This window comes from Drosophila rhopaloa, unplaced genomic scaffold (genome assembly GCF_018152115.1).
Source record: "Drosophila rhopaloa isolate 14029-0021.01 unplaced genomic scaffold, ASM1815211v1 contig_178, whole genome shotgun sequence".
Lineage (NCBI taxonomy): Eukaryota > Metazoa > Arthropoda > Insecta > Diptera > Drosophilidae > Drosophila > Drosophila rhopaloa.
This window is the reverse complement of record NW_025335059.1, coordinates 293482-317910: the sequence shown is the minus strand read 5'-3', so window position 1 is coordinate 317910 and position 24429 is coordinate 293482. Positions and strand designations below refer to the sequence as shown.

Here is a 24429-nt window from a genome sequence, read left to right as displayed (position 1 = left end):
ACTCTTGACCATAAAAACAACGGCAACAATTGCAAAATCGGCTTAGCCTGCCCTTCGTCTTCCTTTTTCAGTTTGATGCTTTTCCGGCACGCGAATTTTCACATTTTCATTCACCTTTTTTTTTTGGATGTTTTCCCATATGGGCTCGAATTTTGGCCACACATCCTAACAAATTATCATATCTGGTTCGGCTGCGTTTGATCCCATTTTTCGAATGCGATGTTCCCATGCGAAAGAAAACCAGTGAAGTCAACCAGTTTCCGCAAAAAAATATTAAATTACTCAATCCATACGCAATTTGCATCAGGTGAAATGGATATGACTGCTTATACAGAAACATATATATAAATATATACAAATTATGTATAAATTTATAATCTAATTAGAAATATACTGAGAATACGAGCATGTATATTTTAACGCACTAGACCCAGGAAAAAATGTCCAAAAGCGTCAAACCTGTCTAAAGTTGTAGGAATTTTGACCTTTAATTATTCTCGATGAATTTTGTCCCTAATCTCACATTAAAAAAAACATTTTTTTTTCGTGTATAGTCTAAATTTTAAAGGAATGTATGTTTATTTAAATACCAAATAAGTCTGTTTTATCTCCTTTAACGAAGCAATTAGCTTATAAGTTTTTGTAAACATTATTTAAGAAAAGGTTGAAAATATATTTTAAATATTTTCAAGATTCTGTAAGTAATAATATTCATAATTTCATTTCTGACAAACAAATTTAAAAATAATTTTAATTTTGTTTCTAAGGAAACCTATTTTATCTGAAACTAATGTTATATTGCAAATTACCATCTGCTAATATTCGTAATTCATAGTCAAATATTTTGTTGTCTAAAATAGAATAATCTTTTACTCAAATGATGTGATTATCTGACTAATTTTAAAGCCGTTTTTATTCCAATAAACAGAATTAACCAAAAGTTACAATTGCTAATCTTGCTAATCATGGTTGGATTTAATTTATGTATGATCTGAATATTATAGTTTCCAACACACAGCTTGAGGTTAATTTTAAATAGATTATGGAACTCTTTACAAATTGTAGAATTTTAAAAAGCATGGTTCATTGCCATGAGTAGTTCTAGGTTCAATATTAACCCAATAAAAGTAATATAAAATATGTATAATAAATAATAGATTTACTATTGTCAGATTTCAAATATATTTAAAATATGTATCATAAACAATTTATTTACTATTGTGCGATATTTAGGAAATATTGTTTTACTTATGCTATCTTACAAATATGTAAATGTATTTACAGAAAGCCACTTAATTTGAATGTGAAGTTACACGGTAACAGCCATGGTGGAAGAGGAGATGGAGTGGATCCTTCTCCATCTTAAGCTACGACTATCATTTCCGGTTCCGGACTGGAGGCATTCGAGGAGAAGGTGGAGTCGCAGCTCTCGTCCTTTTCGCGTTTCTCCCGTCGTTCGCGGGCCCTTCGATTTTGGAACCAGATCTTGACCCGCGTGTTGGTCAGTTCCAGGGATTCGGCGAGCTTGTTGGCATCCTCGGCGCTCAGGTAGTTGGACTCCTTGTAGGCACTCTCCAGAGCCTGAAGCTGCTGGGGAGTGAAGGGGATGCGGGGCAGGCGGCCGGGAGTCCTTTTGGCGGGAGCACTTTGCCGCAGTGCCCTGGGCAGCTTGGGCGGATGATAGCGGGTGTACTGCAGCCAGTCGTAGACCGGAACCTGACACTCGGCCACCGCTGGAGGAGATCCCCGAGGAGGAGCCTTGCTGGAATACGATGGCGGGGCGTACGGATGGAACGGCAGGCTGGCACGAAGTCGCTGAAGGACGCCCACCGAGGCATTGGTGCCCACATATCTATCGCCGGCGCGGTTCAGAATATACTCGATGCTGAAGTCACTCATCTCTGGGCGATCGATCCTTTCGCCGGGCTGGTCAAAGTGCTACTGCTGAGTTCGTTGCGCATCCACGAGCTATTTATCCCAGGACCTCCCATCGCCGCCATTTGCATCCCAGGCAGATAGTGTATGGCCATCCCTGTCTGGCAGGACGAAGAGATTGGCCTGGCCCAATACAAATCTCATTCGGAAGCAGCCAGGCGTTTAATAGGCGTTTCCCAGCACCGGCCAGGTAGCCATCCCCTTGGCTCAATTGTATTACCCTTATCAACGGACGAGATTAGGCCCGCGAAGGCAATAAAGTACACGAGTTCGGTTGTCTCCATCAAATGTTTGCTGTGATTCTGCTTCTGTTTAATGCGGATAGTATACCCTTACATAAAAAGAGTATTTTTAACATGAAGAAATTCTGAAAATATTTATAAGTTGAATATAAGAATTAAAGATTAATTGTAGGTCTTTGATATATGTACTGTTTACCTATTCAATGAGAAATTTAATTCGCTTTACAGGTCTTAATAATGGTCTACAGGTCAACAATAATTTGCAAGATACACATTAAGCTTAATAGATAAAAATTAATTTTTATTTATAAAAATATTCTTAAAATTTTAAATAGATCAGAACATTTGATTTATAATTTCGGTTTTATTTAAATATCTTATTTAAAACTGTAATATTCAACTTATTTTTAGTTTGTGGTCTTGCATACAGCCCTACACTGTAATCACAATCAAATCGATAAAGAAATTAATTAAAACATGCTACAGAACCGAAGAATTTTGAAAACAACAAAGAATCAGTGATCTACTTACAAAACATAATTATAATTATATTATCCTTATCAACGGACGAGATTAGGCCCGCGAAGGCAATAAAGTACACGAGTTCGATTGTCTCCATTAAATGTTTGCTGTATTCGTAATGCGGATAGTATACCGTTACATAAAAAGAGTATTTTCTATTAGCTAAATAACAATCCTTTTAACATGAAGAAATTCTCAAAATATTTATCAGTTTAATATAAGAATTCATAAATGAAACCAAAATATTAATATTTATTGTTGGTCCTTGATAAATGAATTGATTAACTATTCAAGGAGAAATTAACGTGGCTCACAGGTTTTATTAATGGAATTTTATCTAACTTTGTACACACAAGATAAAAATTATTTTTTATTTATAAAAATATTCTTAAAACTTTAAGTAGATAAGAACATTTGATTTTCGGTTTATTATCACTTACCAGCACTAAACATAATTTTGAAAGTTTTTGATTTGTTGTGGTTAACGTTAGGGGTCGTAGGTTGGTTTCCTCCCTTTTCCACGTGGTGAACCCATCCGCATCCATGTTTTCTCTCAAGTCCTGCCCTCCTATCAGATCCCATTCCATTTCATCCCTTTCGATGGGAAAACAAGTTGAGCCTGATATATTTTGATGCGCGTATGTTTTGATTGATTCGTAAATTTGTTTTCATAACAGTTGCCTTCGCGAAACGAGTTTTGAGGCAACCCTCGTTGAGTTCTTGAAGTATCAATTACACTGTTAATTGAAAATAACCATTGGATAGTCGGCATAAATATAATACCATTGAATACTGTGGAAATGAGGAAAGCTTGCTAATGACAATATGTGTACCGGTTTTTCTATTATGTACTACGGTTTAATTTATTTGCAATTATCTTATTTAAAATTGTAATATTCAATGGGCTTATTTTTGAGTTTGTGGTCTTGCAAACAGCCCTACACTGCAATCATAATCAAAGCAATAAAGAAATTAATTAAAACATGCTACAGAACCGAAGCATTTTGAAAACAACAAAGAATCAGTATCTACTTACAAAACATAATTATAATTATTCGATATTCTTATTTTCGTAATTATAATAACATTAATTTAAGGAATGGATAATCACAAATCGTATAGCAATTAAAGAAATCCACACGCAACTTTAAAATGTTTTTATTTAATATGGCGTGTAAACTAAATCAATGTTTATAAAGTATGAAAAGGAACGTATGCAAACTTTACTTTCTTCCGAACAACGAAATGTTTTTCTTAATAGTTTTTTGGCAGTACCTATTGTATAAATACATTTTATTAACATTTTATCACTTTGGCTCCTTAAAGTACAATTGCACTGTCAATATTAACAGAGTAAATTAATTCTAGAAAAGCAAGGTTTCCTTTGGAATAAGATTACCATATTTACCAGCTCGTATGCACTCAAAAATTAAGAATCAAACTGGGAGGAATTGGATAAGCAGATATATCTAATAAGATAGATATTTGCAAGGAATTAAGTTAATTTTGGGCTGCTATCTTATTTTAATCAGAAGGCAATTACCCGAGTATCTGCCAATTGGCATGTAATTGTCAACTAATTTCCCATTCGCACAATCGCTAGGCCGCAATTATTTGGCCAAAGTAGTTGTCAGCCACTAACCATCCGCCCAAAGATCAACCCTAGTGATAGGCCTCGGTACCTTCCAACAACAAAGGCACCGAGATCCGACCGATTGCAGTAGCGAGTCCTTTTTTTTGTGCGGTCTTGCGGTTGTCCAGGACTCAGCAGATGCAAAATTTTTTGGTCTCCTTAACCGAAGAGCATTCTGACAGCCCGAAATAAGTGTCCAAGCGACTGATGCTGGGCACCCGGATGGAGATCCGTTGGGCACTCTCATCCCACTGCACCGTCGCCTCAAACGTGGCGTTACCAGGTTGGGCACTTATATGGATTTTATACAGATTTGTGTCACCCCTTTGCTTCACCGAGGATATTTCGTCAAGTTTCAGCTGCTGGCATCCTTCCGCCCCTTCTTTGCCAGCCACAAACCCGTTGATGGCCTCCACCAGCTGAGTGGACATGATCTTGGCACGGGCGTCCATTGTGGATAACGTTGAGAATTTTTCACAGGCGCACCAGTGCTCCTCGATCCCAGCCTGTGAGCAATTGCGAGACCAGTCTACCTCCAGGAAGACGCTGTGGCACGTGGGGCAGCCCTCGGGACGTGGCAGCTGTTCCGGCGGAGTGTTCAGCTCCAGCAGGTGCCTCAGGGTGGCATGGATATCGTACGGCGAAGTGAGGCGATTCCTGTTCAGCTTCAGGTTGTGCAGGAACTGCGGATACTTCTCCCGAATCCAAAGCGGCACACGAATGAAGATGAAGGGCAGACGCTCTTCCACGAAGCCACTATCCAGCTTCCGTAATGGTCCAAACCTGGAACCATGGTCGCTGAAGAAGACGATGATGGTGTTATCCATTATGCCATTTTTGTCCAACGTCCGCATGTACTTCACCATCCTCGCATCCATGGCGGAGGACATAGAGAAGTCGTTGTGGCTGAAGGTATTGGTCCAGAACATGCCAAAGAAGGTGCTGTTACGGTTGACCATGGTGAACTGGAGTCCCAGGTCGTAGATATACTCGGCAGATGGTTTGCGTCCCAAGCAGTAAGGCAGACCACTCTCATGTGTCATTTTCAGCTCCTTCTCTGCGGCCAGGATCAATGGTCGGCCGTACACGTCCGTCGGCGGACGAAAGAAGCCCTTGCTCAAATAGTCGAATGTGGAGTATCCACTCCAGTCCTCTGCGAAGGCGGTTGTGTAGCCCCTCGCCTTGAAGTCCTTCCAAATAAGTGGGCAGGCGTCCAGGCCACCCACCTTATCGGGTCGGCACTGTGCTTTCGCGAAGGTTTTGTTGAATCCCGTGAGCACCGCCATCAGGTTTGGAAATGTGTTGTCGCCCATCTGCAGCAGAAAGTAGGAAATTATGATTTTACTTCCTTCATTTCCTATCAAAATGGTAAAATTTTTTAATATTGTAAGGAGCGAAGGCATTAAACACACTTCAATCAAAGCTCTTATGGAATGTAAAGGCTCATTAATTGTTTATCCTAAAATATTTATAAACAAATTTCTATTTCGTAAAATTTTTGATTGAAGTGAGTGTAAAGTAACTTTATTCATTGTAAAATTTGTTTCCAAAATATAAATACCTTGTTATAGCCCTCAAGTTCGAACCAGTGCTGTGCGCTTAGGTACTTAAACATCTGGGGCATGGTCATCTCGAGGGTCATGCGGGAAATGGAATCGATGCCCCAAAGCAAAACACTGGGCATTTTGTCTGGATTCGGGGCTCTGGGCGGTTCCTTCCGAGGATGAACAAAACTGAAGGCATTCGTTTGCGACAATTTCTTATAAGGGGGCCGGCGGCAGTAGGTAATCATGGCTGTCACGTTGGTTGGTACCAAGAAGTCCTGCTGGAATTTCACACACGGACGTAGCCTGCCGGGAAATTCCTCTTTAGTGACCATTTCTATATGACCTTCGTAACTTACTTGTACTGGTGGTCCGCCATGGTTGAAACTCCTGCTCGAAGGATCTGCTTGTAGCAGCACTCGCATTTCTCCAGCATGTGAAGCCTGTAGGTGCTGTCCGTTTCGTTAAAGTTCACTGTGATCATGTCCCTGCTCTTATCACACACTATATAGCTATGCTTTTTGTAGATCTTCAGAATGTTGCTGGCGAAGGGATCCGGATAACGCATTTGACACTGCGGGCTATTTACGAAATATTTCACCCCCGATTCCGTTTCTAATGCATATGGGGTCTCTGGTGTCGATTCATTGGCAACATGTATTATATTTCTCTCAGTGCTGACCTCCGGTTGAGTTTCTGTAATCTCCTCCGTTGGGATATCGGTGGAGCCTGTGTTCCAGTTGTTAGTCTCTGTTGCAGCACTCAAAGTAGATCTCTTCGTAATCTTTGTCACTTTTATAGTACTAAGTGTACTGGTGTCATATAAAATATTAGAGAGACTCGAAGAAACCAATGGAGTTTTGACCGTACTTGTATCCATAGAGACCTCCGAAGGTGTGGTCTTGTCTAGCAGGTTCCCCGAGAGACTCCGGTTATACAACGCTAGAATCAGGAGCACCACACTTAAAAAACATATTTTTACTATCCATTTTAGAGGCTTTTCCTCCCTGGGTAGTTCATCATCCGTTGGAATTAGTTGGTATTTAATGGTTGTCATGTTTAGGGCGACACAAATCAAAAATAAACTTCGTTATACAGATTTAAACAATGCTTTTAAGTTAATTTTTTAATTTTAATAAAATCTTAATACTGTTATTATTTTAGAATTGGCTATCACACATTTCCGGACCCGAATCCGAAATGTCCGCTCTGTTCGCGATTGTGTGCTCGACTGCTTCAAACCAAAATATCAGAATATAGCTTTTAGTAGCTCGGCATGCTGGCGAGCTCTCTATGCCCAAAGATTACAATGCAATACAATACACTACATACAGTTGGAAAAATAATAGTACCACTACTATACAGTTTATTATTTATCAAAGAACATTTTAAGAAACATAAACTTAGATTCAAAAAATATAAAAATTGGAAGGAAATGATTAGTTTTACCACTTAAACATATTTGTGTTAGTGATGCTAATTTTTTGAAGCTGTATAGATAGGTGGTCCGAAAATATTTTGTGTTTTGTTTGATGATTGTTGATATGGAAAGAGATTAAGAAGGGTGAAATTTTCTTTTTTTAGAATTCGTTTATAAATCTAACTCAATACAGACGCAACTAAAATGATCACTGTGGAAAAAATTACATGTTTCCTCATTCCCAAGCTGTTTTACTAATTACGCCTGTTGCGAGTTCCTTTAAAAAACTTTTCTACTTAATTAAGACTTAGAAAAAACAACTGAAATAAGTTTCAAAAAACACTCCAAATTTGATTAGGTTCATTACAAATAAAAGCTGAAATTAACAAAAATTGCGATATTTTTATTGAAAAAAAAATATCTACTATTTTAAATTATTTTGTACGTTACTTGATAATATTAAAATAATCCGAACACACAAAAATGTTTAAATTAATTGGAATGAGTAATGGGGGATGGAGCGTGGCTTCAAATGCAACGATTTATCGCATAAAACCTAAAAATAAACGTTCGTAATGTTGAGAGACCATTCAAGGCATAACGTATATACATTCTTAACAATTAGGCACGATCTTCGCCGAAAACATGACTGGGCAGGGGTAAAAAAGTAAAAACAGCTTAGAAGTCTCCATTGCTAAATAAATTGCATGAAGATAACATCTTGAATTCTCTTACTAAAAGCTATTTACTATAGAATTTTTATCTGGACGAATTTTGCCACTGCTTCAAGCAACTGCAATCAACATTTTGAAAGTAGACTTTGTTATTTGAAAACATGTTTTACAGTATGTAAACAACGAACTCGATAATTATTTAAGTAAATATTTGCGTAACCAAAAATATATGAACGTTTCAAATATTCTTTAAGGTTTTCTCATTTTAAGTGTAATTGTCTTGAAACAATTTTCTCCACTTGCATAAAGTAGTAAATGTAGTCAAAAGAGCCAAACGTCAAGTCAATAAGGTTTGCGAGGTAGTTAAAATGTTATTGCAAATTGATGCGCTGCTGCAAATTTAAATAATTGAATATGAGTTCACACTGCATACGGCATTGTAATAATTCTATTATTATTTGCTTACCGAATATAGATAAGCATTGAAAAAGGAAACTTACACACTGAAAAATGTTTCTAGGTTTTAACTAATCGAAAAAATATAAAAGTGAATACAAAATATAGAAAACGAGTAATTACCTTATTACCTTATATTTATTATTTCAGTACAATAAAAAAATGCTGCTAACGGTATTAATGTCTTATTTTAACAGTTAATCAATAATTTACTTTTTAATAATCCAAAAATAATTATTTAATTTTTTCATGAATTAATTAGTTTTAATTTAATTCATGCTTTGATATACATTAATTCAGGACTAAAGGAATATAATTTATAGTATTTCTAGTTTACTCGACCCCGAACCAGTTTGTTAAAGCACCCATTTGTATTTAACTTTTCTATAACTTTTAACCAGAGAGGAGGTTTATCCGCCAAAGTTTTTCGAACCCTCTGATTTCTGACACTCTCGGATTATCTTCCAACCCCAAAAGCATGCTATCAAATTCATAAAAAATCTTTCAAAATCTGTGACAATCATACACACTTAATCTACAAACCCCAAATGTCTTTCTAGAAAATAATTGTTGAAAACCACTGAATAAACATATATATATATATACAAAAGCCCGTATAAAAGAGTCCAAATAAATCAGTTTGTTTATAAATGGGAACAAATTAAAGATGTACGAAATCGTGTTTTGTTTGTTTTATTTCAATAATTTAAGTCATTTAAAAATGTACATGTACAGTATACATATTCCAATACGTATGTATACACAAAACTTCATAAATAATAAAATGTTCAAGAAACGCATTACAAATGCTATGCATGTACAATATCTAAATTTGCCAAAGACTACGCTGCGCCCCCCGGCTGACCACAAAAAAGGTTTACGGCGCAGTGAGGGAGTAAAAATGCGGCCGCATCGTGACAAAAAATACATAATTTCAGTTTCAGTTTGTTATACATAGCATAAATTACATAATACATTTAATTTGTAATGTCATTTCATACATTGACGTTTACACTTATTGTTCTGTTGACGACTTTTCGCTAAGTTTTCTGTTACATATCTGAATGTTCGTATCGGCCTGCTAACTGCCGCATTGCTACTGTTGGTGAGTTGATTGGTAGGTTGGTTTGTTGATCGGTATCGGTATTGGTGCATCCCTTGCTCGTAAGTAGATTAAATGCCCAATGCCTCATATGCCGCACTATCGGAATACGCATAGTGCGAGCGATTGCTCATAACAATTTCTAATACATATGTATGGTAATATTTTCATCAACGACTGTTTTACTGTATACGCAATCCGTAATGCGTCTCTAACCTCGCTGTAATGCTACATATACGTATCTGCATGTATATATCTGCTTAACGACTTCCACTATTCCGCTCCGCCGGCTTACGCGGTCTCCACATAGTTGGCCGGATACAGGCCGACGCGCCCATTCATGCGTCCCTTGCACCAGCCTTGTTCGTCTTCATCTTCGAGCTTCTCGAAAACATCACCTGAAAGAGCCGAGCGAAAAGGGTTGAGAGCTGACCATTCGAGATTATCATATGGAGGGCTTCCACACACCTTGCTTGAATGTGAGCTCATCACTTTCAGCGCCCTCGTAATCATACAGCGCTTTGACCGGCACGCCCGGCTCACCGTTGTCCACCAGCACGTTGTCACCCTCGTCCCACTCCTCCTCCTCGTCGAATGGATTTGCATCGACTTTGCCGTTGCCGTTGCTGTGTATACAAATTGAAATCAATTAGTTCAATGAAAATGAGCGCACTCAACGCGACGTGTCTCTGGGCCGGCGAGCGAACAGTCCGAGTGTAATTCAAAACAATACAAACTGTTTCAACTTACGTTACGCTCGGATTGCGATTGGATGCCGCTGATGCCGCCGTGGCCGCCGCTCCCGTTGCTACCGCTGCTGTTGCCGCCGCCGACGTTTTGGCTTCGGATGTGGTGGCTGAGGATTGCGTGGTCGCCATATCGCTCTTTACACTCGCTCTGCTGCTGACGCTGCCCAAGGTGCTGGTGTTCTTCTTCAAGCTGTTTGTCGTAGGGTATTCCTGCTAAAGAACTGGCTTAGTCTGATTTTAATTACTGCACAGTCAACTAGCTTACGTGCACATCCTCGGCTACGGGTCGCTGATTGATGAGCGTGATGGGTGCTGCCGGCAGTGCCTCTTTTGATTTGTTGCCCTTAGCAATGTCACGGAACTCCTCCGTGTATTCCTGTTAACAGGGCGGAAGTTCCATTAGGGGCTAAGCTGTGCTTTAGTATAATAGCAAACTTACCACAAATGATGGCCAGTTCATGGCCATGTTAATACCATGATTGTTCGACCACCACTTCAGGTCTTTTTGGTGGTCTGCATTGTTGATCGTGTGGGAGAACTCTTCGTAGATTTGGGGCAGGCTGAAACCAAACACAAGATTAAAAGATGGATAATTTAAACACAAATTTAATATTTATTCGCACCTTTGCACTTTGGTGAGGTCGAGACTCGAGTGCACATTAAAAAGGATTTCTTTGAAGAATTGCAGTCGCGTCTTCTCAAAGGTTTGGCACTTATCGAACACGGATGTCATGTCCTCGATGTAAACCGAATTGTATTTGGTGATTTCGGCAATCGCCTGCTCGTATTTTTCTCGGCACTTTTGCACTTGATCTTTGGTCTTTTGCACTCGATCGTGCATTTTTTTCACCTGATTCAGATAAGGAAAAAGGGTTTAGAATAAAGTAATAATTAATATTTTAGGCAATAAAATGGAGTCAGTACTTACAAATCAACAAAAAAACCAACATACTATCAAATAAACAAAAAACTGAAATGATAGATGTGGCTATAACTTTAAAAAGGACTGCAGTTTGTTTATTTGAATATAATTTTCAGGTTTGGATTTAATGTTTGTTGGTTAGTTATTGAACATTTCAAGATAAAACCAATTTAAGAAAAATAAATGATTCCACAGAATTCCAATTCAAATAAAGCAATGGTTTTTCTGATTTCCACCAAGTTTCTTACCTGATCCGGTGACAACGAGCTGTCGGCATTGGCATTGCGCTCCTGGTTGGTAGCACTGCGCTCCGTCTTGCAGGCCGAATGGTAGTCCGCCTTGGCCTTTTCCACTTTGGCCAGCAGCTTGGCCCAGGGCTTCTGGGCCTTCTTGAACAGATCCTCCAGGTCCTTACGTTCCTTGATCTGCATGAGCGTGTGGTGGTAGTTCTCCTTCTGCCACGTCTTGATCTGGCTGTTGACGTCGTTGCACAGGTTGTCCTTGATCTTCATGTGAACATCGGAGAGGCGCTCCGATTCTGTCAGTACGCCCTTCCAGGCCGCCTCTGTGGTCCCGTACTCCGGCCCTGGAACAAATCAAGCATGGGTTATATATCTCTTATAGCGATTCTCAATTAACAACAGATTACAAGCGTGTCGCCAAGTCGAGCTGTCTGCCGCTGACGTCATCGTAGGCCCCTCGGGCACTTGGTTTATCTAATCAGCCACAGCCGCAAGATATAGCTGTAGCTATAGGTATGGAAAATATAATATGCTTAAGGAACGAGCACTTGTATGGGTGCTGCGATCGAGGAACATCGCACATTTTTGGCATTTTTTGTCGGGCGCTAGCACACCGCAATCAAATTAATATGATGCTCGTCTTATAATTGGCAGTGCACGGAACTCGTTTGCCTAACGACTCACTATCCCCAATTCCCCCGTGTTGGCACACAGACAAAGATATATAGAAATTGAGACGCTTAGCACAGAAATAACTCGTTCTATTTTCCCGTCGCATTGATTTTTGAAACCATTTCAAGCGACGCTTTGGTGCCGGTTTGGTGCCGGGCAATGGGCCACTGGCCAGCGCTTCTGCCTCTCGGTCTCCGTATCTGCGTATCTGTATCTACGAGAATATCTTTTTCTGTATTCGTATCTGTATCTTTAGCCAGACGCAGCTAGGCAAATTCCGCACAATTTCGCTGGCCAGCTAAGAAAATACAAAGAGAAGGCGGAGGAAGTGGTAGTCGCTTTTGCAATTGCCCATTGCTGGTTACTGTGAAAGTGGACACTAAGAATTCCGTGCAGAGGCGGTCACAGAAAATAGCAGCAATAGAAACAGCAGCAGCAATGAGGCAAAGCGGTTTCCAACTTTGCAAGCGCTGTACTCGATTTCATTTCACGAAGAAGCGCGCACACTGTGCCGGACATCCGCCAAAAATGGTCAGAGACCCAGTTCCGTGAATAAGGAATAGGAATGGACTATAACCATCGGCCATTACCACAATTAGGCGCCAACAAAACTAACGAAACCAAGCCCAAAACAAAAGGCACAAAATGTTCTAAAATAGTTTTGTTATCAAAATTATGCCAAGTAGGTATAAACTTTTATGGGACTTTGGGTCAAATTTGATAACTAAGAATATTATAAGATCTATAAATAACTTTTAAGGCTTTATTACAGTCTTTTTAGTTTTCAAAATGAAACAAATAAAACAATTTCTTAGCAATTATATTAAGTCCTAAGAAAATTGTTTGTTTGGTTATCTTTATAATTTCTAAAGTATCTCTTTGTAGATATAACTTTTGGCACTTCCTCGCCAAATTTTAGTTTGAAAACAAAGTGTGCGTTCAAACAAATGTTTATGTTAGTTAATCTAAACATTGTGCTCTCCCTGCTCATTAGCATATTTTAATAAATTGGACTGCCAGTTTTTAACCACAGTGCCAAGCTTTTACAGACTACAACCGACAAAAACGAGGTAACGAAAAAACGTAAAAAAAAGCCATTAATAGCTTAAGCCACTTATCGCACAACGGCAACAACAATGCTCAGAATGATGTACAGAATGTAGAAAATAAGAACAGCCAGTGGGCCAAATAAGTGGTGGGAATTCAACGTGAGCGGGTCACTTGATGCTCCGCTGGTCTTCAAGCTCGCGAATGAATGAATGTGTTAACAAATAGCAGGCTTACATGACAAATGATGTCTCATACCGCCACCCACACTCCCACCCGCCTTTTACTCACCTTTCTCAATGAGCTCAGTCCATTTCTTTGACCAGGCGCGCAAGCTTTTCGCATATCCCTTCTCGATGTCGGCACGCTCCTGAATCAGTTGCTGTAGGTCATTGCAGAGTCTGCGTGCGAAATGAGACAAAATCATAATAATGCAAACCGGTTTGAGTTTGTATTTGGGTTCGGGTTCAGATGGATTCTGCTGGCAATGACCCAGCGGGCCAAGTGCTTATGCACAGAGAAAAAACAATCAATTTGCTCAGCATATACATATGTAGAAATAACTGAACCAAAAAATTGATCACATATACCAAAAATCATTACTAAATAAACTCTTTCAGTTGTTCAATTTTTATTTATTCCTGATCTGAATTTTGATTGCAAGACGTACAACGTTACCAAATGCAAATGTTACTAAATAGTTAAAAACAAACAATTCGTATTCATTAAACGGTTATAAAAACGAAGTAACAAGCAGTGACCAATAGGTTTTTAAATGATTTGATTTTCGAATGACATAACTGACACACGGATTTTCTCTGTGCATTGGGACTCCCTGGGGATTATCGACTCACTTGGAACCATCTTCGATACGCTTGGTGGTGCGTTTATAATTGCCAGGCTCCCAGAAGGAATCGCTTCCAGCCTGCAGGAGCTGATCATCGCTATGGTGGGACATTTCCTGTGTGTTACAATCAATATTAATCAATCATGTGCGAGGGGCTTAAGCGCAATAATCATAAAATATGAGTTTCGGTTACGTAAATAGAGGATGCCGCCATAAACAACTTCCACTCACAGCAGTAGCGGCAACAACAGAGCTCTTTGTTTATAATACGCAAACTTGTATTTTTGTAGTGTTTATCTTGGCCAAACAAATCGTTAGCTAAACAATATACTATACCCATGCGGTTGGTAAATTAATTGTTTTCCTAATTTGTTTCGATTAAGAAATTCCTGGGCCTTGGTGCAACAGGTAGAACTTTAATTATCGGAGCTTTATCAACGACCGGTTTTTGACGAGTGTCCCAATTGATAAAGTTTGTATTTATCACTCCTGACTCATTGCAAAACTTATTCTTATACACATGAAAAAAAAAACCATTGATCTAGATAACATTTTTAAATGTAAATAGAGGTATTTCGTAAACTAATTTTGATTAATTTGGTAAACCTTCGGTATCTTATCATATGACCTTTTCTGCAAGCCAAACAATTGTTTGTAAACAATGAATTTTTCATATTTTAATGTTCAAATAAAATGTTCCAAAAATATTGGTCACCGTTTTATAAAAATGTTTCTTTCTCTGTAAGGTATTGTATGTATATTTTTAAACCTTCCGGTGGGAAAACTTGGTATCTTATCAGAGGAGTTTCCCTGCATCAGCTGTTTGTAAACAATGCAGGCGGTTTAAGTTCCACTCACACACCCGTATGGTGAATAACGGTTATGTTATCATCAGACATTGACCGGTTATATATAGATAATAACCGTCGCTGGAATTTAATCACCGCACACACAAAGACACTACGAGATTGATGACGACTTGTCGGTTTTAAATCTGGCATTGAATTGGTTTGGGCGTCATCGGCATAAACGGTGCGCTTACTGGTTTTTCTCATCGCTATAAATATAAATATAATGCGGCTGCAGTCATATAGCCACTTAGATCTCGCGGATCTTTGCGATTTTCGTGAGTAGAAATGGCCAACAGAAAGTTTACAAACAGGTTGACGCATACTTCGCATATTTGTGGAGATAGATAAGCAACTTTACGGCACTCACACACACACACAAGCACACCTTAGCTAACACGTCGCACACTTGGGCGATAAGGTGGCCCCCACCTCCACCCCCTTTCTCAAATAAACTCGTTTATCTTTGAGATTGAACTTGTGTCTCTGCCGTTTTCTGTAAATATTTGCATAGTTTTTCCAGGCACCTTACATAAGATATTTAGGTGCTACGATTAATACGGGTGCTACGATTATAATTTTTATTGGGAGAAGTGTACGAAAGAGCACTTGCTGGCCGATTGGATTTTCTGTTGTTGCCAGACGCACACCGACACGCACACACACATAGACTCGGGGTACACACACACACACATAGGTGAAATTCCGCTACACCCAAAACGCGTTTGCACGAAATGTTCTAAATTGCGATCGCTTGTGTTGTTGTTGCTGCAACTGCTGCCTTGCATTTAAAACCACAATTAAGTAATCATTGGCTTAATGTTTTTTGTCAGTTTGCTATTTCCGGAGCAGAGCGACCACCTACCAAATAACAAAATAGCGTAAAAAAGCACTACAACTCGAGTGTGTGTCTGGAATCGCCAACTAAAAAACTATGTATGGTGTGACCGTGTCGCGACCGTTATAATATACCATGCGGCTTACGAAAATACTTTTCACTAAGAACCAGTATTAAATTTAATTTATGAATTCATTTTTAATAGGCTGTTTTTTTTAATAATTTATTAATTATTTTATTTCGAATTATATGAACAATATAACTAATACCTTATTCGTTTTAGTAGAGACAAAAAGTTCATTACAAATTTAGGGTGACCCTATTTCTTTATTTTTTTAAATGTGCACATAGGATTAAAATTGTTCCAAAAATTGAATTCAACGTCAATCGTAAAAACTCATTGAAAACTCTATTCAATATTTGAGCAGTGGTAAAAAGGTTAAAGACAATAATATAAACCAGGTTATTACTTACGAAAAGATGCAAAAGCGGCTGCAGTAGAAGAGTTAAAGGGTCGATAATCGCTTCCATCTTTAAGGACAGTAAAACCCATGTAGAAAAACACAATTTGGAATTCGAAAACGGAATTTATATTTTGTGACTGAAATCTCACAGGTCCTCTTCCCGCTTCACATACGACAGCATGAACTCGATCTTCCGCACCAGCTGGGAGACTTTTGTGCGATCAAGTTCCACACTTCCGCTGGCCAGGGCGAACAGTTTCTGGAACTCGGCTTCCTGGGGATTCTTCCGCCGACTCATTGCCTTGGTCTGTTGCAGGAGGTTTAGCACATCACTTAAGGCGGCCAATTTGTGGTCCCTTGTAGCCATCAACTGCCGGGCATCCTGCTGCAGTTGCTCCCTGCTTTCCACCAGGAAATTGGTTCCTGTTGCGGCACTTCCCACAGCAGCTGCACCGGCAGGACCGTTGCCCGTTGTGATGGCTTCCATCTCTACAGAGACAATGGCGTCCTCAGCATCCTCAAAGTTGGTGCCGTACTTCAAGGTGGCGCTGAGATTCACCAGATGGGCCACCGCTTCGCTGGCATTGGTTCGCTGTTCTCCGCCAAAAAAGCGAGCCACACAGGCGTAGGCGCTTAGGATGTTCCACAGGTTGTAGTGCAGGCAGGGCGAAGGCGTCTTCTTGCATATATCCGAGAATTTGGCAATATTTCCGTATATTTCGGGCACAGAGCTGTCTGTTTTTGCAGTCTCTTCGGGAGTGGGAATAACCACAATCTTAGAGTTCTTCGGCTTGTTCCACCACGGCTTGTAGTCTGGCATAAGCTTCATGATGTCGCCGTTGGTGATCAGTTTCTGGAACTCTTCTTGCTCTTCCATGGTTAGCCGGCTCCATACTTCATCAGCATCGTTGATATCAACACCTTTAAGACGAGCTGCAATGTCTTCTTCGAAGTCTTCTTCGAGTGGATCTTCTCCTGCGGGATCTTCTTCTCCCTCATCTTCTCCTAGTTCTGCTTCATCGCCTCCATCTGAGTCCAAAGGATTTTCCAATCCATCTGTATCAAAGTCCTGGGGATTGAAGCCGCCGTCCGTTTCCCGCATCCTTTTCAATATGTCATATATTTTTCGGACGTCCTCCTGGCTTTCTTGCGTTACAGTGGCTCCAGATAGCTCGTCCTGAATGCAGGATTTGTAGAACTCTTCTGAACATTTGAGGTGCTCCTTGGATTTGTAGCATCCCACACTGCAATAAAGGGCATTGCACTTGGGGCAGGAGTACTTGAATTGCACTGCCCTACAGCTGCGGGAAATAAAATGTTTTTAAAGTTATTGTATTATTTTATTATTTCACCAAATATTTACAAGTGACACTTTTCCTCTGCTTCCGACATGGTTAATAAATAAACAAAATAATGCGGTAGCAAACAGCTGATTTTTGAAGTGTGGTCGTAATCAAATTAGATTTTAGTATTGCCGTAAAGTTTTGCAAATGCGAGCACTCTAAGAAACGGCTTTTTAAAAAAATTGTATACCCTTTGGGTTTAAGAAAATTTATTTAATTATTTCTGGTACATAAAATCAAGCTGTTGTATTATCCATTTAAACTAAAGATCTGAACTAATTTGGAAAAACATCTTAACAGTTTTTATATCTGCACACTAATTGCAGCTTTCGGACAATCAGTAACAATTTAAAACGTGCAAAAATTCGATGATAGCAATAAGCCCTCTAAAGCAAATACAATTTTAAAATAACGACAATTGAAAAGATCCTTACAGGGATCAAAGCGTTAAATATGACCGTACTGCGTCCACCCACGCGCCGCGTTTAATGTTACCCTCTTCTATGGCGGGAGTAAATCTCCCGCGCAGTAGGACCGTACGGCCGCGCCAGACCGCCCTCTGTTTGTTTTATAGCCAAACGCTGGTGGAGCGCAGCCAGCAGAGAATAATCACAACGTGTTCGCGAAAGACTTCCGAGTGCCCGAGATCCGTGATCCGTTCTGTTCCGTTCCGGGGAAATGTCAGCGACCAGCGCCACCAACGGCACTCATTACGAGCAGCTGCACCAAGGACGCACCAAGATGTACAAGTCCAAGGTGGACGTCGTCCTGGGCGCCCAGTGGGGCGACGAGGGCAAGGGAAAAGTGGTGGACATGCTGGCCTCCGATGTGGACATCGTGTGCAGGTGTCAGGTAAGGAATACAGCCTAACCAACAGTGGGTAGATGAGAAAAGGTATCCCCTGAACCCAGGCACTGATAACGGGCGTTATCCTTGCCCAAGGACACCCCAGCCCAGAGCCACTTAGCATCTGCGTATTTCACCAGATGAGCCACTTTTTTCGAACTATACATTATCGCTCTTTTCGGCCGCCGCATGCTTTCCCATTTGTATTTATCAATTCTGTGCCCGCCATGTGGCTGTGGCTGTGTGTGCGCCGTGTACGTGTCTGTCCGTGAGCCTGTTTGTCCAAGTGTTTGTGCCGCGAGGCGCATGTGTGCGCCTGTCCGCCCGTGTTTCCCCTTGCGCCCACATGTGTTGGTGTGTATGCCGCAGCGATGGCATAGCTCTAGCTTTTCACGCCAAATCTGGCTTGTTTCGAAGGTCAGGAACTAGCTAGAGCAGCAGGTGCAGTAAGCCGGGCTCAAACTTCCCAAAAGATTATCTGAGGGCTTTAAATATTTTTGAGTTCCGTACTTATTATTCTGGACTGTTTACAATTTTGTATAATACAAAAATACATTTTAATTATAGTGAATATTTAAAAGATTGTTTTAAATATTTACTTTAAATAAAATTCCACGCTGAAGTGCTTACACCTAATTATAGTTGGAAAACAACTTGAATTTGTAAACGGTTTGTATACCAACTTACTCATCTTTACAGAAATTGTAATCCATAAATATCAACATTTTAGTTCCTTTACGCTAACCAGTTTCGTTTGCACAAAAGTTACGTTTCCGTGTAAATGACTTATTAGCCTTTTAGTTTTAAGTCCCACTGGGAAGTTTAGCTTTTTATATCTGGCAATCGGTAACTAACAGCACTATTATTCCGTCAGCAAGTCTGCCAACAATGCTGGCGCAGCAAAATTCGTCACTGGTGCTGGCCGTCTCTCTCCCACTCTCAGTCGCTATCTCACTCTCTCCTCCGCTGACGTTAATTCCTATCCCCATCTCGTTTCCACACATCTGTGTTGCTTGCTTAGCGGACCACCAGGTTTACATAACCGCCAACATCATTCACCAGAAACTTGGAGACTCGTAGAACTACTGGGACCCCTAAAATGCAACCTCTGCAGAATCATTGGCTTCCCGTCGAGCTGTATTTGCAGAACTGGCAGGCTATACAAATAGGGCTTTGCGTGTTATAAATGGATTGTTTATGCCCACCAACTTGTTGATTTCCCAGAACTATCTACGCAGTTCAATGGACGATATGCCGCGGAGAGCACTCTCTAACCATCATAGTGGCTCAGCGGAATCGAAGAGGTCTTATCAGGTGCCCTTATATAATATCATCCCCAGTTGATTATCGCACCCGACGTCTGAGTCACACGACTGACACGCCCCTACGGTGATTCCGATTACGACAATATAATGTATTAAGTATTCTGAATTCCGCATATTGCGTCGCGAAAGGCCACGGACGGGAACTGGAACCGGCACTTTTTATTGCGATCTTGCCATTCCATTTCCCCGTATCTTATCATAGACCCGGGCTACGGCTATAAGCCCTCTCCTTGGCACCGCGTAAACATTTTGATTATCTTGTTTTTGGTTTTTAGCAATGATTTGTGAAGGTTCCAGAATTTCCACTCTTCCTCTCCCGCTAATCATTTTGTTGTATTCACCTTACAGTATATTAATATATGTACATAGAAAAGAAATTTTGTTAGATTAGCAAAATGTAGAAAAAATTTGTACAGTTGCCAAAATGAAAAGGAAAAACACATTAAATTTATCAAGTGCTTACGTGAGATACTCATAGTTATCTATGTGTGTATATCTGTATGAGTAGTGGAACGTTTTCGTTCTCGTTTATTGTCATTTGATATTTGTGGGGGCACGTGGGACAAATACGTATTCCCCGTTCGATGGGCTCTGTGTTATTCAATTTGCAAAGTATACCTATATTATTTATTTATTTTTCACACAAGCTTTGTTTTTCCTCTCCGCCGCAGAACATGCGAAAGCAAAACAAATGATGCTAATTTTGTATATCAACATCTACATATATCTATTTTGTATACCTAGGAAACTTTGTGCCTAATTTTCAATCTTTTTTCTTGGCAGGGCGGCAATAATGCTGGACACACTGTGGTGGCCAATGGCACGGAGTTCGACTTTCATCTGCTGCCCAGTGGTGTTGTAAACGAGAAGTGCGTTTCCGTCATCGGTAAGTTAATAACTTGGAATGGGATAAGATGTGCCAAGCTCAGTGAAATATGATAAAGTTTTGGCAACATAGTCAGGAAGAATTTTGGGTCTTTAAAGTTGTCAATGAAAGTATGCAAGCGACATTTTACTTTGGTTTTTATGAATTCATTATAATATGAATAAGGAACATTGTGTATAGTCAGGATCTGCAAGAATCAATGCCAATATGACCAAGGAAAATGCTAGTTTCGGTAAAAAACACAAATAGAGATAAAAAGTTGTCAATGAAATTAAGTGATTCCTTTACTTTACGCCATTCAACTTTTGTTTTCTTCATTTGAAACTTAAAAATATATATTTATACAGAATTTTCGCATACAGTATAGGACGTAAATATACGGTCTGTGGTCGGTTTGTTTTGCTTTTAGTTTTCACTCGCTCTGATGCAAACCGAAATTGAACGTATCGAGCAAACATATATGCATTAAGCTATATGTGCTTATATTTCGATTTATACAAAGGCAGATGTAGGCAAAGAATTTCTGGCAAGATTTAGTGCATCATTGACATTGGCTTGCGGGTCAGTCGGTCTGTTTTTCGACTTTGCTGCGCCGCATGCCCATGAAAATGAAAGGTTTTTCTATTTCTGTAGATAAGCAATTGAGATAATTAAATCAGAGTCGGGAAAATAAATATTACCTTTGTGCCAGCCAGTGCCAGAGTGACGTCACTGACTGTCACCACCAAGGTCGTTTGTTGTCAATATTTTCGCAACTTTGTCCTGCTCACCGGCATCAAAGTTTAATCGATGTTGCATGTGGGGTGTGTGGTTTTGGGTGACATTGTTTGCCAAGAGCAACAACCCAATCCGTACTGTCATCGTTTGTCACAAGACTAATTTATGAGATAGTCAGAACCGCACCAACTGGGCGAACCCCATAAAAAATTCCCCGAGAGCTTTTGCCTTTTTGATATCATTTATGGCAGACAGTCACAAACACACTCATGCTTACATGTAGCGGAAAATTATTCTAATCAGGCAATTAACTTATTATTTTTAATTTCCTAGCCGCTCAGAACTCAATTCAAAACGACCCCGTTCGTTGAGCCGGCTCGCGTGCCCTGGTATTATGATTTCAAAATTGCTTCCATGGACTCTCCATTTCGTCAACGAGTCTGTTTATTGTGCAACAAAGTCAGTCCCCGATATAGATAGCAACCTTTTAAAGCTCAGAAATCTCTCAATTTGCTTAGGAGCTGTTATGTGACATTAAAGATAAACAGAGTACACCTTATCATGATTACTTTTTATAGGGGCCCCAAAGAAAGTCCATGTATTGAACAATATTTCTAGCCGATTAAACAAAAAGTATTACACAAGCTTTTAAACGCAACGCAAAAAATGCTAAGGTACTTAAGATCTTGATAATGCATTTAAAGTCTTCATATTAGCCTTAAAGGGGATTAGGCAAACAATGTACTGTGAGGTATATACAAGTAAAGTTATCTTAAAATTTTTTGTAGACTTAAGTTCCTTACACAATACTTTCTTAAAATAAACATTTAAAAACACTTGTTTAAATGAGTTTTCACCCGTTTTCAACATGAATCAAATTTGAAATGAGTTGTAAACGACGCAAAAGCCATAAAACCCAATTTCCCTAACCGTTAGTCACACTGCAGTTGCAACCACATGACTGCCAACTGCAGTTTGCTGGTTATTTATTACTTATTTAAAAGGCGGACTGTGCAGATGGGGAAATCCCCCAGATTAAGAACGAATACTATAACTTTTGGCTTGACATTTACAGGCAACGGCGTTGTTATCCACCTGCCCTCGCTGTTCGACGAGGTGCTGAAGAACGAGGCCAAGGGACTGCAGCATCTGGAGAACCGCTTGATCATCTCGGACCGTGCCCACCTTGTGTTCGATTTCCACCAGCATGTGGATGGCATGCAGGAGGCCGAGAAGGGCGGCAAGTCGCTCGGAACCACCAAGAAGGGTATTGGCCCGGCCTACTCCAGCAAGGCCACCCGCAACGGCATCCGAGTAGGCGAGCTGCTCGGCGACTTCAACCTGTTTAGCGACAAGTGAGAGGAGTAGTGCCCGAGGAATTCGGGGAACTTCGATTCTAACCGCCCTCTTTGACCCACCATTAGGTTCAAGTCGATTGTGGCCACCCATGTGCGCCTGTTCCCATCGATTAACGTGGACGTGGAGGCGGAGCTTGCCCGCTACAAGGATTACGCCGATAAGGTACGTCCCTATGTCAAGGACACCATTTGCTTCCTGCACACCGCCCTGCGCAACGGCAAGACGATCCTGGTCGAGGGAGCCAACGCGGCCATGCTGGACATTGACTTCGGCACGTATCCTTATGTGACGAGCAGCAACTGCAGCATTGGCGGTGTTCTCACGGGACTGGGTCTGCCCCCGCAGACGATTGGCGAGGTGATTGGCGTGGTCAAGGCCTATACGACACGAGTGGGCGATGGTCCCTTCCCCACCGAGCAGCTTAATGTGAGTGGTAGCTTGGTAATTTCACAGTGGACTATTTAGCTTATGGTCTCCTTTTGTTATACAGGATATTGGCGACCTGCTGCAGACGCGCGGCTTCGAGATCGGGGTCACCACCAAACGCAAGCGCCGCTGCGGCTGGTTGGACATACCGCTGTTGAAGTACACCTCGTTGGTCAACGGCTACACTTGCATCTGTCTGACCAAGCTGGACATTCTCGACACGCTGCCGGAGATCAAGGTGGCCGTGGCCTACAAGAAGCCCAACGGCGAGAAGCTCGACCACTTCCCGGGCACCATTGCCGAGCTGGGAGGGATTGAGGTGGAGTACGCCGTGCTGCCAGGCTGGCAGACATCCACCGAGCACATACGCAACTTCAAGGAACTGCCGGAAAATGCCCAGAGCTATGTGCGGTTCCTCGAGAGCGAGCTGAGCGTGCCCGTGCGCTGGGTGGGCGTCGGAAAGGGCCGTGAGTCCATCATCAATGTGCATTAACCAGCCAAAAAGTGTGCCGACGTACTTATGCCTACCAGTTTGTGTATATGAGACGGAAACGCTTTGGAGCCCATTAGCCAGAGACGGCGCTTAAACTACCCAACCACAACTACAGCCCTAACCCCACAAATACAACTAATATTTCGACTATCTACAATATTTGGACACAAATTATTAGCTTATTGCTTCTTTAAGTTATATTTCTTAGTTTTGATGTTCACAAAATCATTTTGAAGCGGTGCCGTCCGGGGCTCGCACGCATATATTTACTATAACTTCTTGTTTGATGAGGACGTACTTAGTTTTTAAGATCATCAGGTGCAGTTTCAGATTTTTTGTATGCAAAGGGAAGCAGATATTTTTTATTGTACAATAACTAAATGATGTTGTTTTAATATTTAAATACAACAGTGTGCTCTGACTTGTGTAATTGTGTCGCAAGGTAAATACATTTTAAAGTCTAACCAAAAACCGAGTTTTATTTGGGATGGAGCTAAAATTGTACATTGTTATCAAAACTGTGGTTTCTTATGGTTGATGAACATTTTTTTGAAAGCTTACCAAGTGGAAATCATCACTTTCTTCGACCCAAGAAAGAAAAAGTCTTATCAGTATAAACAATAAAGCAAACTTATAAAAAAGCTTATATACATTTCTAGCTGAAATCTTTAAAAATAAATATATCTCGGAGTATATAGTATATGTTAAGAAACAACAAAGTTCTACTTTTATTATTACATCATAAAAAATTACAAAAACTCGAACCAATAATACATATCATAATTTTACCACAGATTTTTGGAGAATCCAACCACGATCATTTAGAAATATGCCACTTTGAAATCGGATGCCTTTAAGAAAAACTATGGGCTTACAA

At 40.4% G+C, this 24429-nt stretch overlaps 5 protein-coding genes across 8 annotated transcripts; 1 reads left to right on the top strand and 4 right to left on the bottom strand.

The window, feature by feature from the left end:
* Positions 1–1228: 1228 nt before the first annotated feature.
* LOC108047908 (homeobox protein MSX-2) lies at positions 1229–3726 on the bottom strand. Its single transcript, XM_017128325.2, has 2 exons — positions 3140–3726; positions 1229–2302 (listed from the first exon to the last, which is right to left on the bottom strand). Exon 2 carries the CDS (start codon positions 1897–1899, stop codon positions 1363–1365), a length of 537 nt encoding a protein of 178 aa, XP_016983814.2. The 5' UTR covers positions 1900–2302; positions 3140–3726; the 3' UTR covers positions 1229–1362.
* Positions 3727–3728: 2 nt separating this feature from the next.
* On the bottom strand, positions 3729–7100 carry LOC108047907. The gene is made up of 3 exons (XM_017128324.2): positions 6236–7100; positions 5894–6182; positions 3729–5645 (listed from the first exon to the last, which is right to left on the bottom strand). The coding sequence occupies exons 1-3, from the start codon at positions 6931–6933 to the stop codon at positions 4464–4466; spliced, it is 2169 nt and encodes a 722-aa protein (XP_016983813.2). The 5' UTR covers positions 6934–7100; the 3' UTR covers positions 3729–4463.
* Positions 7101–9103: 2003 nt separating this feature from the next.
* LOC108047876 (protein kinase C and casein kinase substrate in neurons protein 1) lies at positions 9104–16185 on the bottom strand. 3 transcript variants are annotated; one of them, XM_017128278.2, is made up of 10 exons: positions 16168–16185; positions 14015–14121; positions 13452–13561; positions 11448–11785; positions 10901–11127; positions 10717–10837; positions 10543–10653; positions 10279–10490; positions 9997–10154; positions 9104–9926 (listed from the first exon to the last, which is right to left on the bottom strand). In XM_017128278.2, exons 2-10 carry the CDS (start codon positions 14116–14118, stop codon positions 9820–9822), a joined length of 1488 nt encoding a protein of 495 aa, XP_016983767.1. In that variant the 5' UTR covers positions 14119–14121; positions 16168–16185; the 3' UTR covers positions 9104–9819. The 3 variants fall into 3 exon arrangements, with proteins under 3 accessions (XP_016983767.1, XP_016983768.1, XP_016983769.1); XM_017128279.2 differs by having other exon boundaries at positions 10279–10487; XM_017128280.2 differs by lacking the exon at positions 16168–16185 and adding an exon at positions 15721–15804.
* Positions 16186–16260: 75 nt separating this feature from the next.
* LOC108047879 (zinc finger HIT domain-containing protein 2) lies at positions 16261–20439 on the bottom strand. 2 transcript variants are annotated; one of them, XM_017128282.2, is made up of 2 exons: positions 19034–20439; positions 16261–17458 (listed from the first exon to the last, which is right to left on the bottom strand). In XM_017128282.2, exons 1-2 carry the CDS (start codon positions 19069–19071, stop codon positions 16303–16305), a joined length of 1194 nt encoding a protein of 397 aa, XP_016983771.1. In that variant the 5' UTR covers positions 19072–20439; the 3' UTR covers positions 16261–16302. The 2 variants fall into 2 exon arrangements, with proteins under 2 accessions (XP_016983771.1, XP_016983772.1); XM_017128283.2 differs by lacking the exon at positions 19034–20439 and adding an exon at positions 17521–17603.
* On the top strand, positions 18068–24023 carry LOC108047878 (adenylosuccinate synthetase). The gene is made up of 5 exons (XM_017128281.2): positions 18068–18352; positions 20455–20557; positions 22350–22629; positions 22699–23059; positions 23124–24023. Exons 1-5 carry the CDS (start codon positions 18179–18181, stop codon positions 23550–23552), a joined length of 1347 nt encoding a protein of 448 aa, XP_016983770.1. The 5' UTR covers positions 18068–18178; the 3' UTR covers positions 23553–24023.
* Positions 24024–24429: the final 406 nt, after the last annotated feature.

Coding starts and splice junctions, on each gene's coding strand:
- LOC108047908 (XM_017128325.2), bottom strand. CDS start 1,899: ATGAGTGACTTCAGCATCGAGTATATTCTGAACCGCGCCGGCGATAGA.
- LOC108047907 (XM_017128324.2), bottom strand. CDS start 6,933: ATGACAACCATTAAATACCAACTAATTCCAACGGATGATGAACTACCC. Junction 6,183..6,235: donor ATGGCGGACCACCAGTACAA/GTAAGTTACGAA, acceptor ATTTCCCGGCAG/GCTACGTCCGTGTGTGAAAT. Junction 5,646..5,893: donor AACTTGAGGGCTATAACAAG/GTATTTATATTT, acceptor TTTCTGCTGCAG/ATGGGCGACAACACATTTCC.
- LOC108047876 (XM_017128278.2), bottom strand. CDS start 14,118: ATGTCCCACCATAGCGATGATCAGCTCCTGCAGGCTGGAAGCGATTCC. Junction 10,838..10,900: donor GACCTCACCAAAGTGCAAAG/GTGCGAATAAAT, acceptor GTTTGGTTTCAG/CCTGCCCCAAATCTACGAAG. Junction 10,491..10,542: donor CCGTAGCCGAGGATGTGCAC/GTAAGCTAGTTG, acceptor CCAGTTCTTTAG/CAGGAATACCCTACGACAAA.
- LOC108047878 (XM_017128281.2), top strand. CDS start 18,179: ATGTCAGCGACCAGCGCCACCAACGGCACTCATTACGAGCAGCTGCAC. Junction 18,353..20,454: donor ACATCGTGTGCAGGTGTCAG/GTAAGGAATACA, acceptor TTTTCTTGGCAG/GGCGGCAATAATGCTGGACA. Junction 23,060..23,123: donor TCCCCACCGAGCAGCTTAAT/GTGAGTGGTAGC, acceptor TTTGTTATACAG/GATATTGGCGACCTGCTGCA.
- LOC108047879 (XM_017128282.2), bottom strand. CDS start 19,071: ATGTTGATATTTATGGATTACAATTTCTGTAAAGATGA. Junction 17,459..19,033: donor TACAATTTCTGTAAAGATGA/GTAAGTTGGTAT, acceptor TATTTCCCGCAG/CTGTAGGGCAGTGCAATTCA.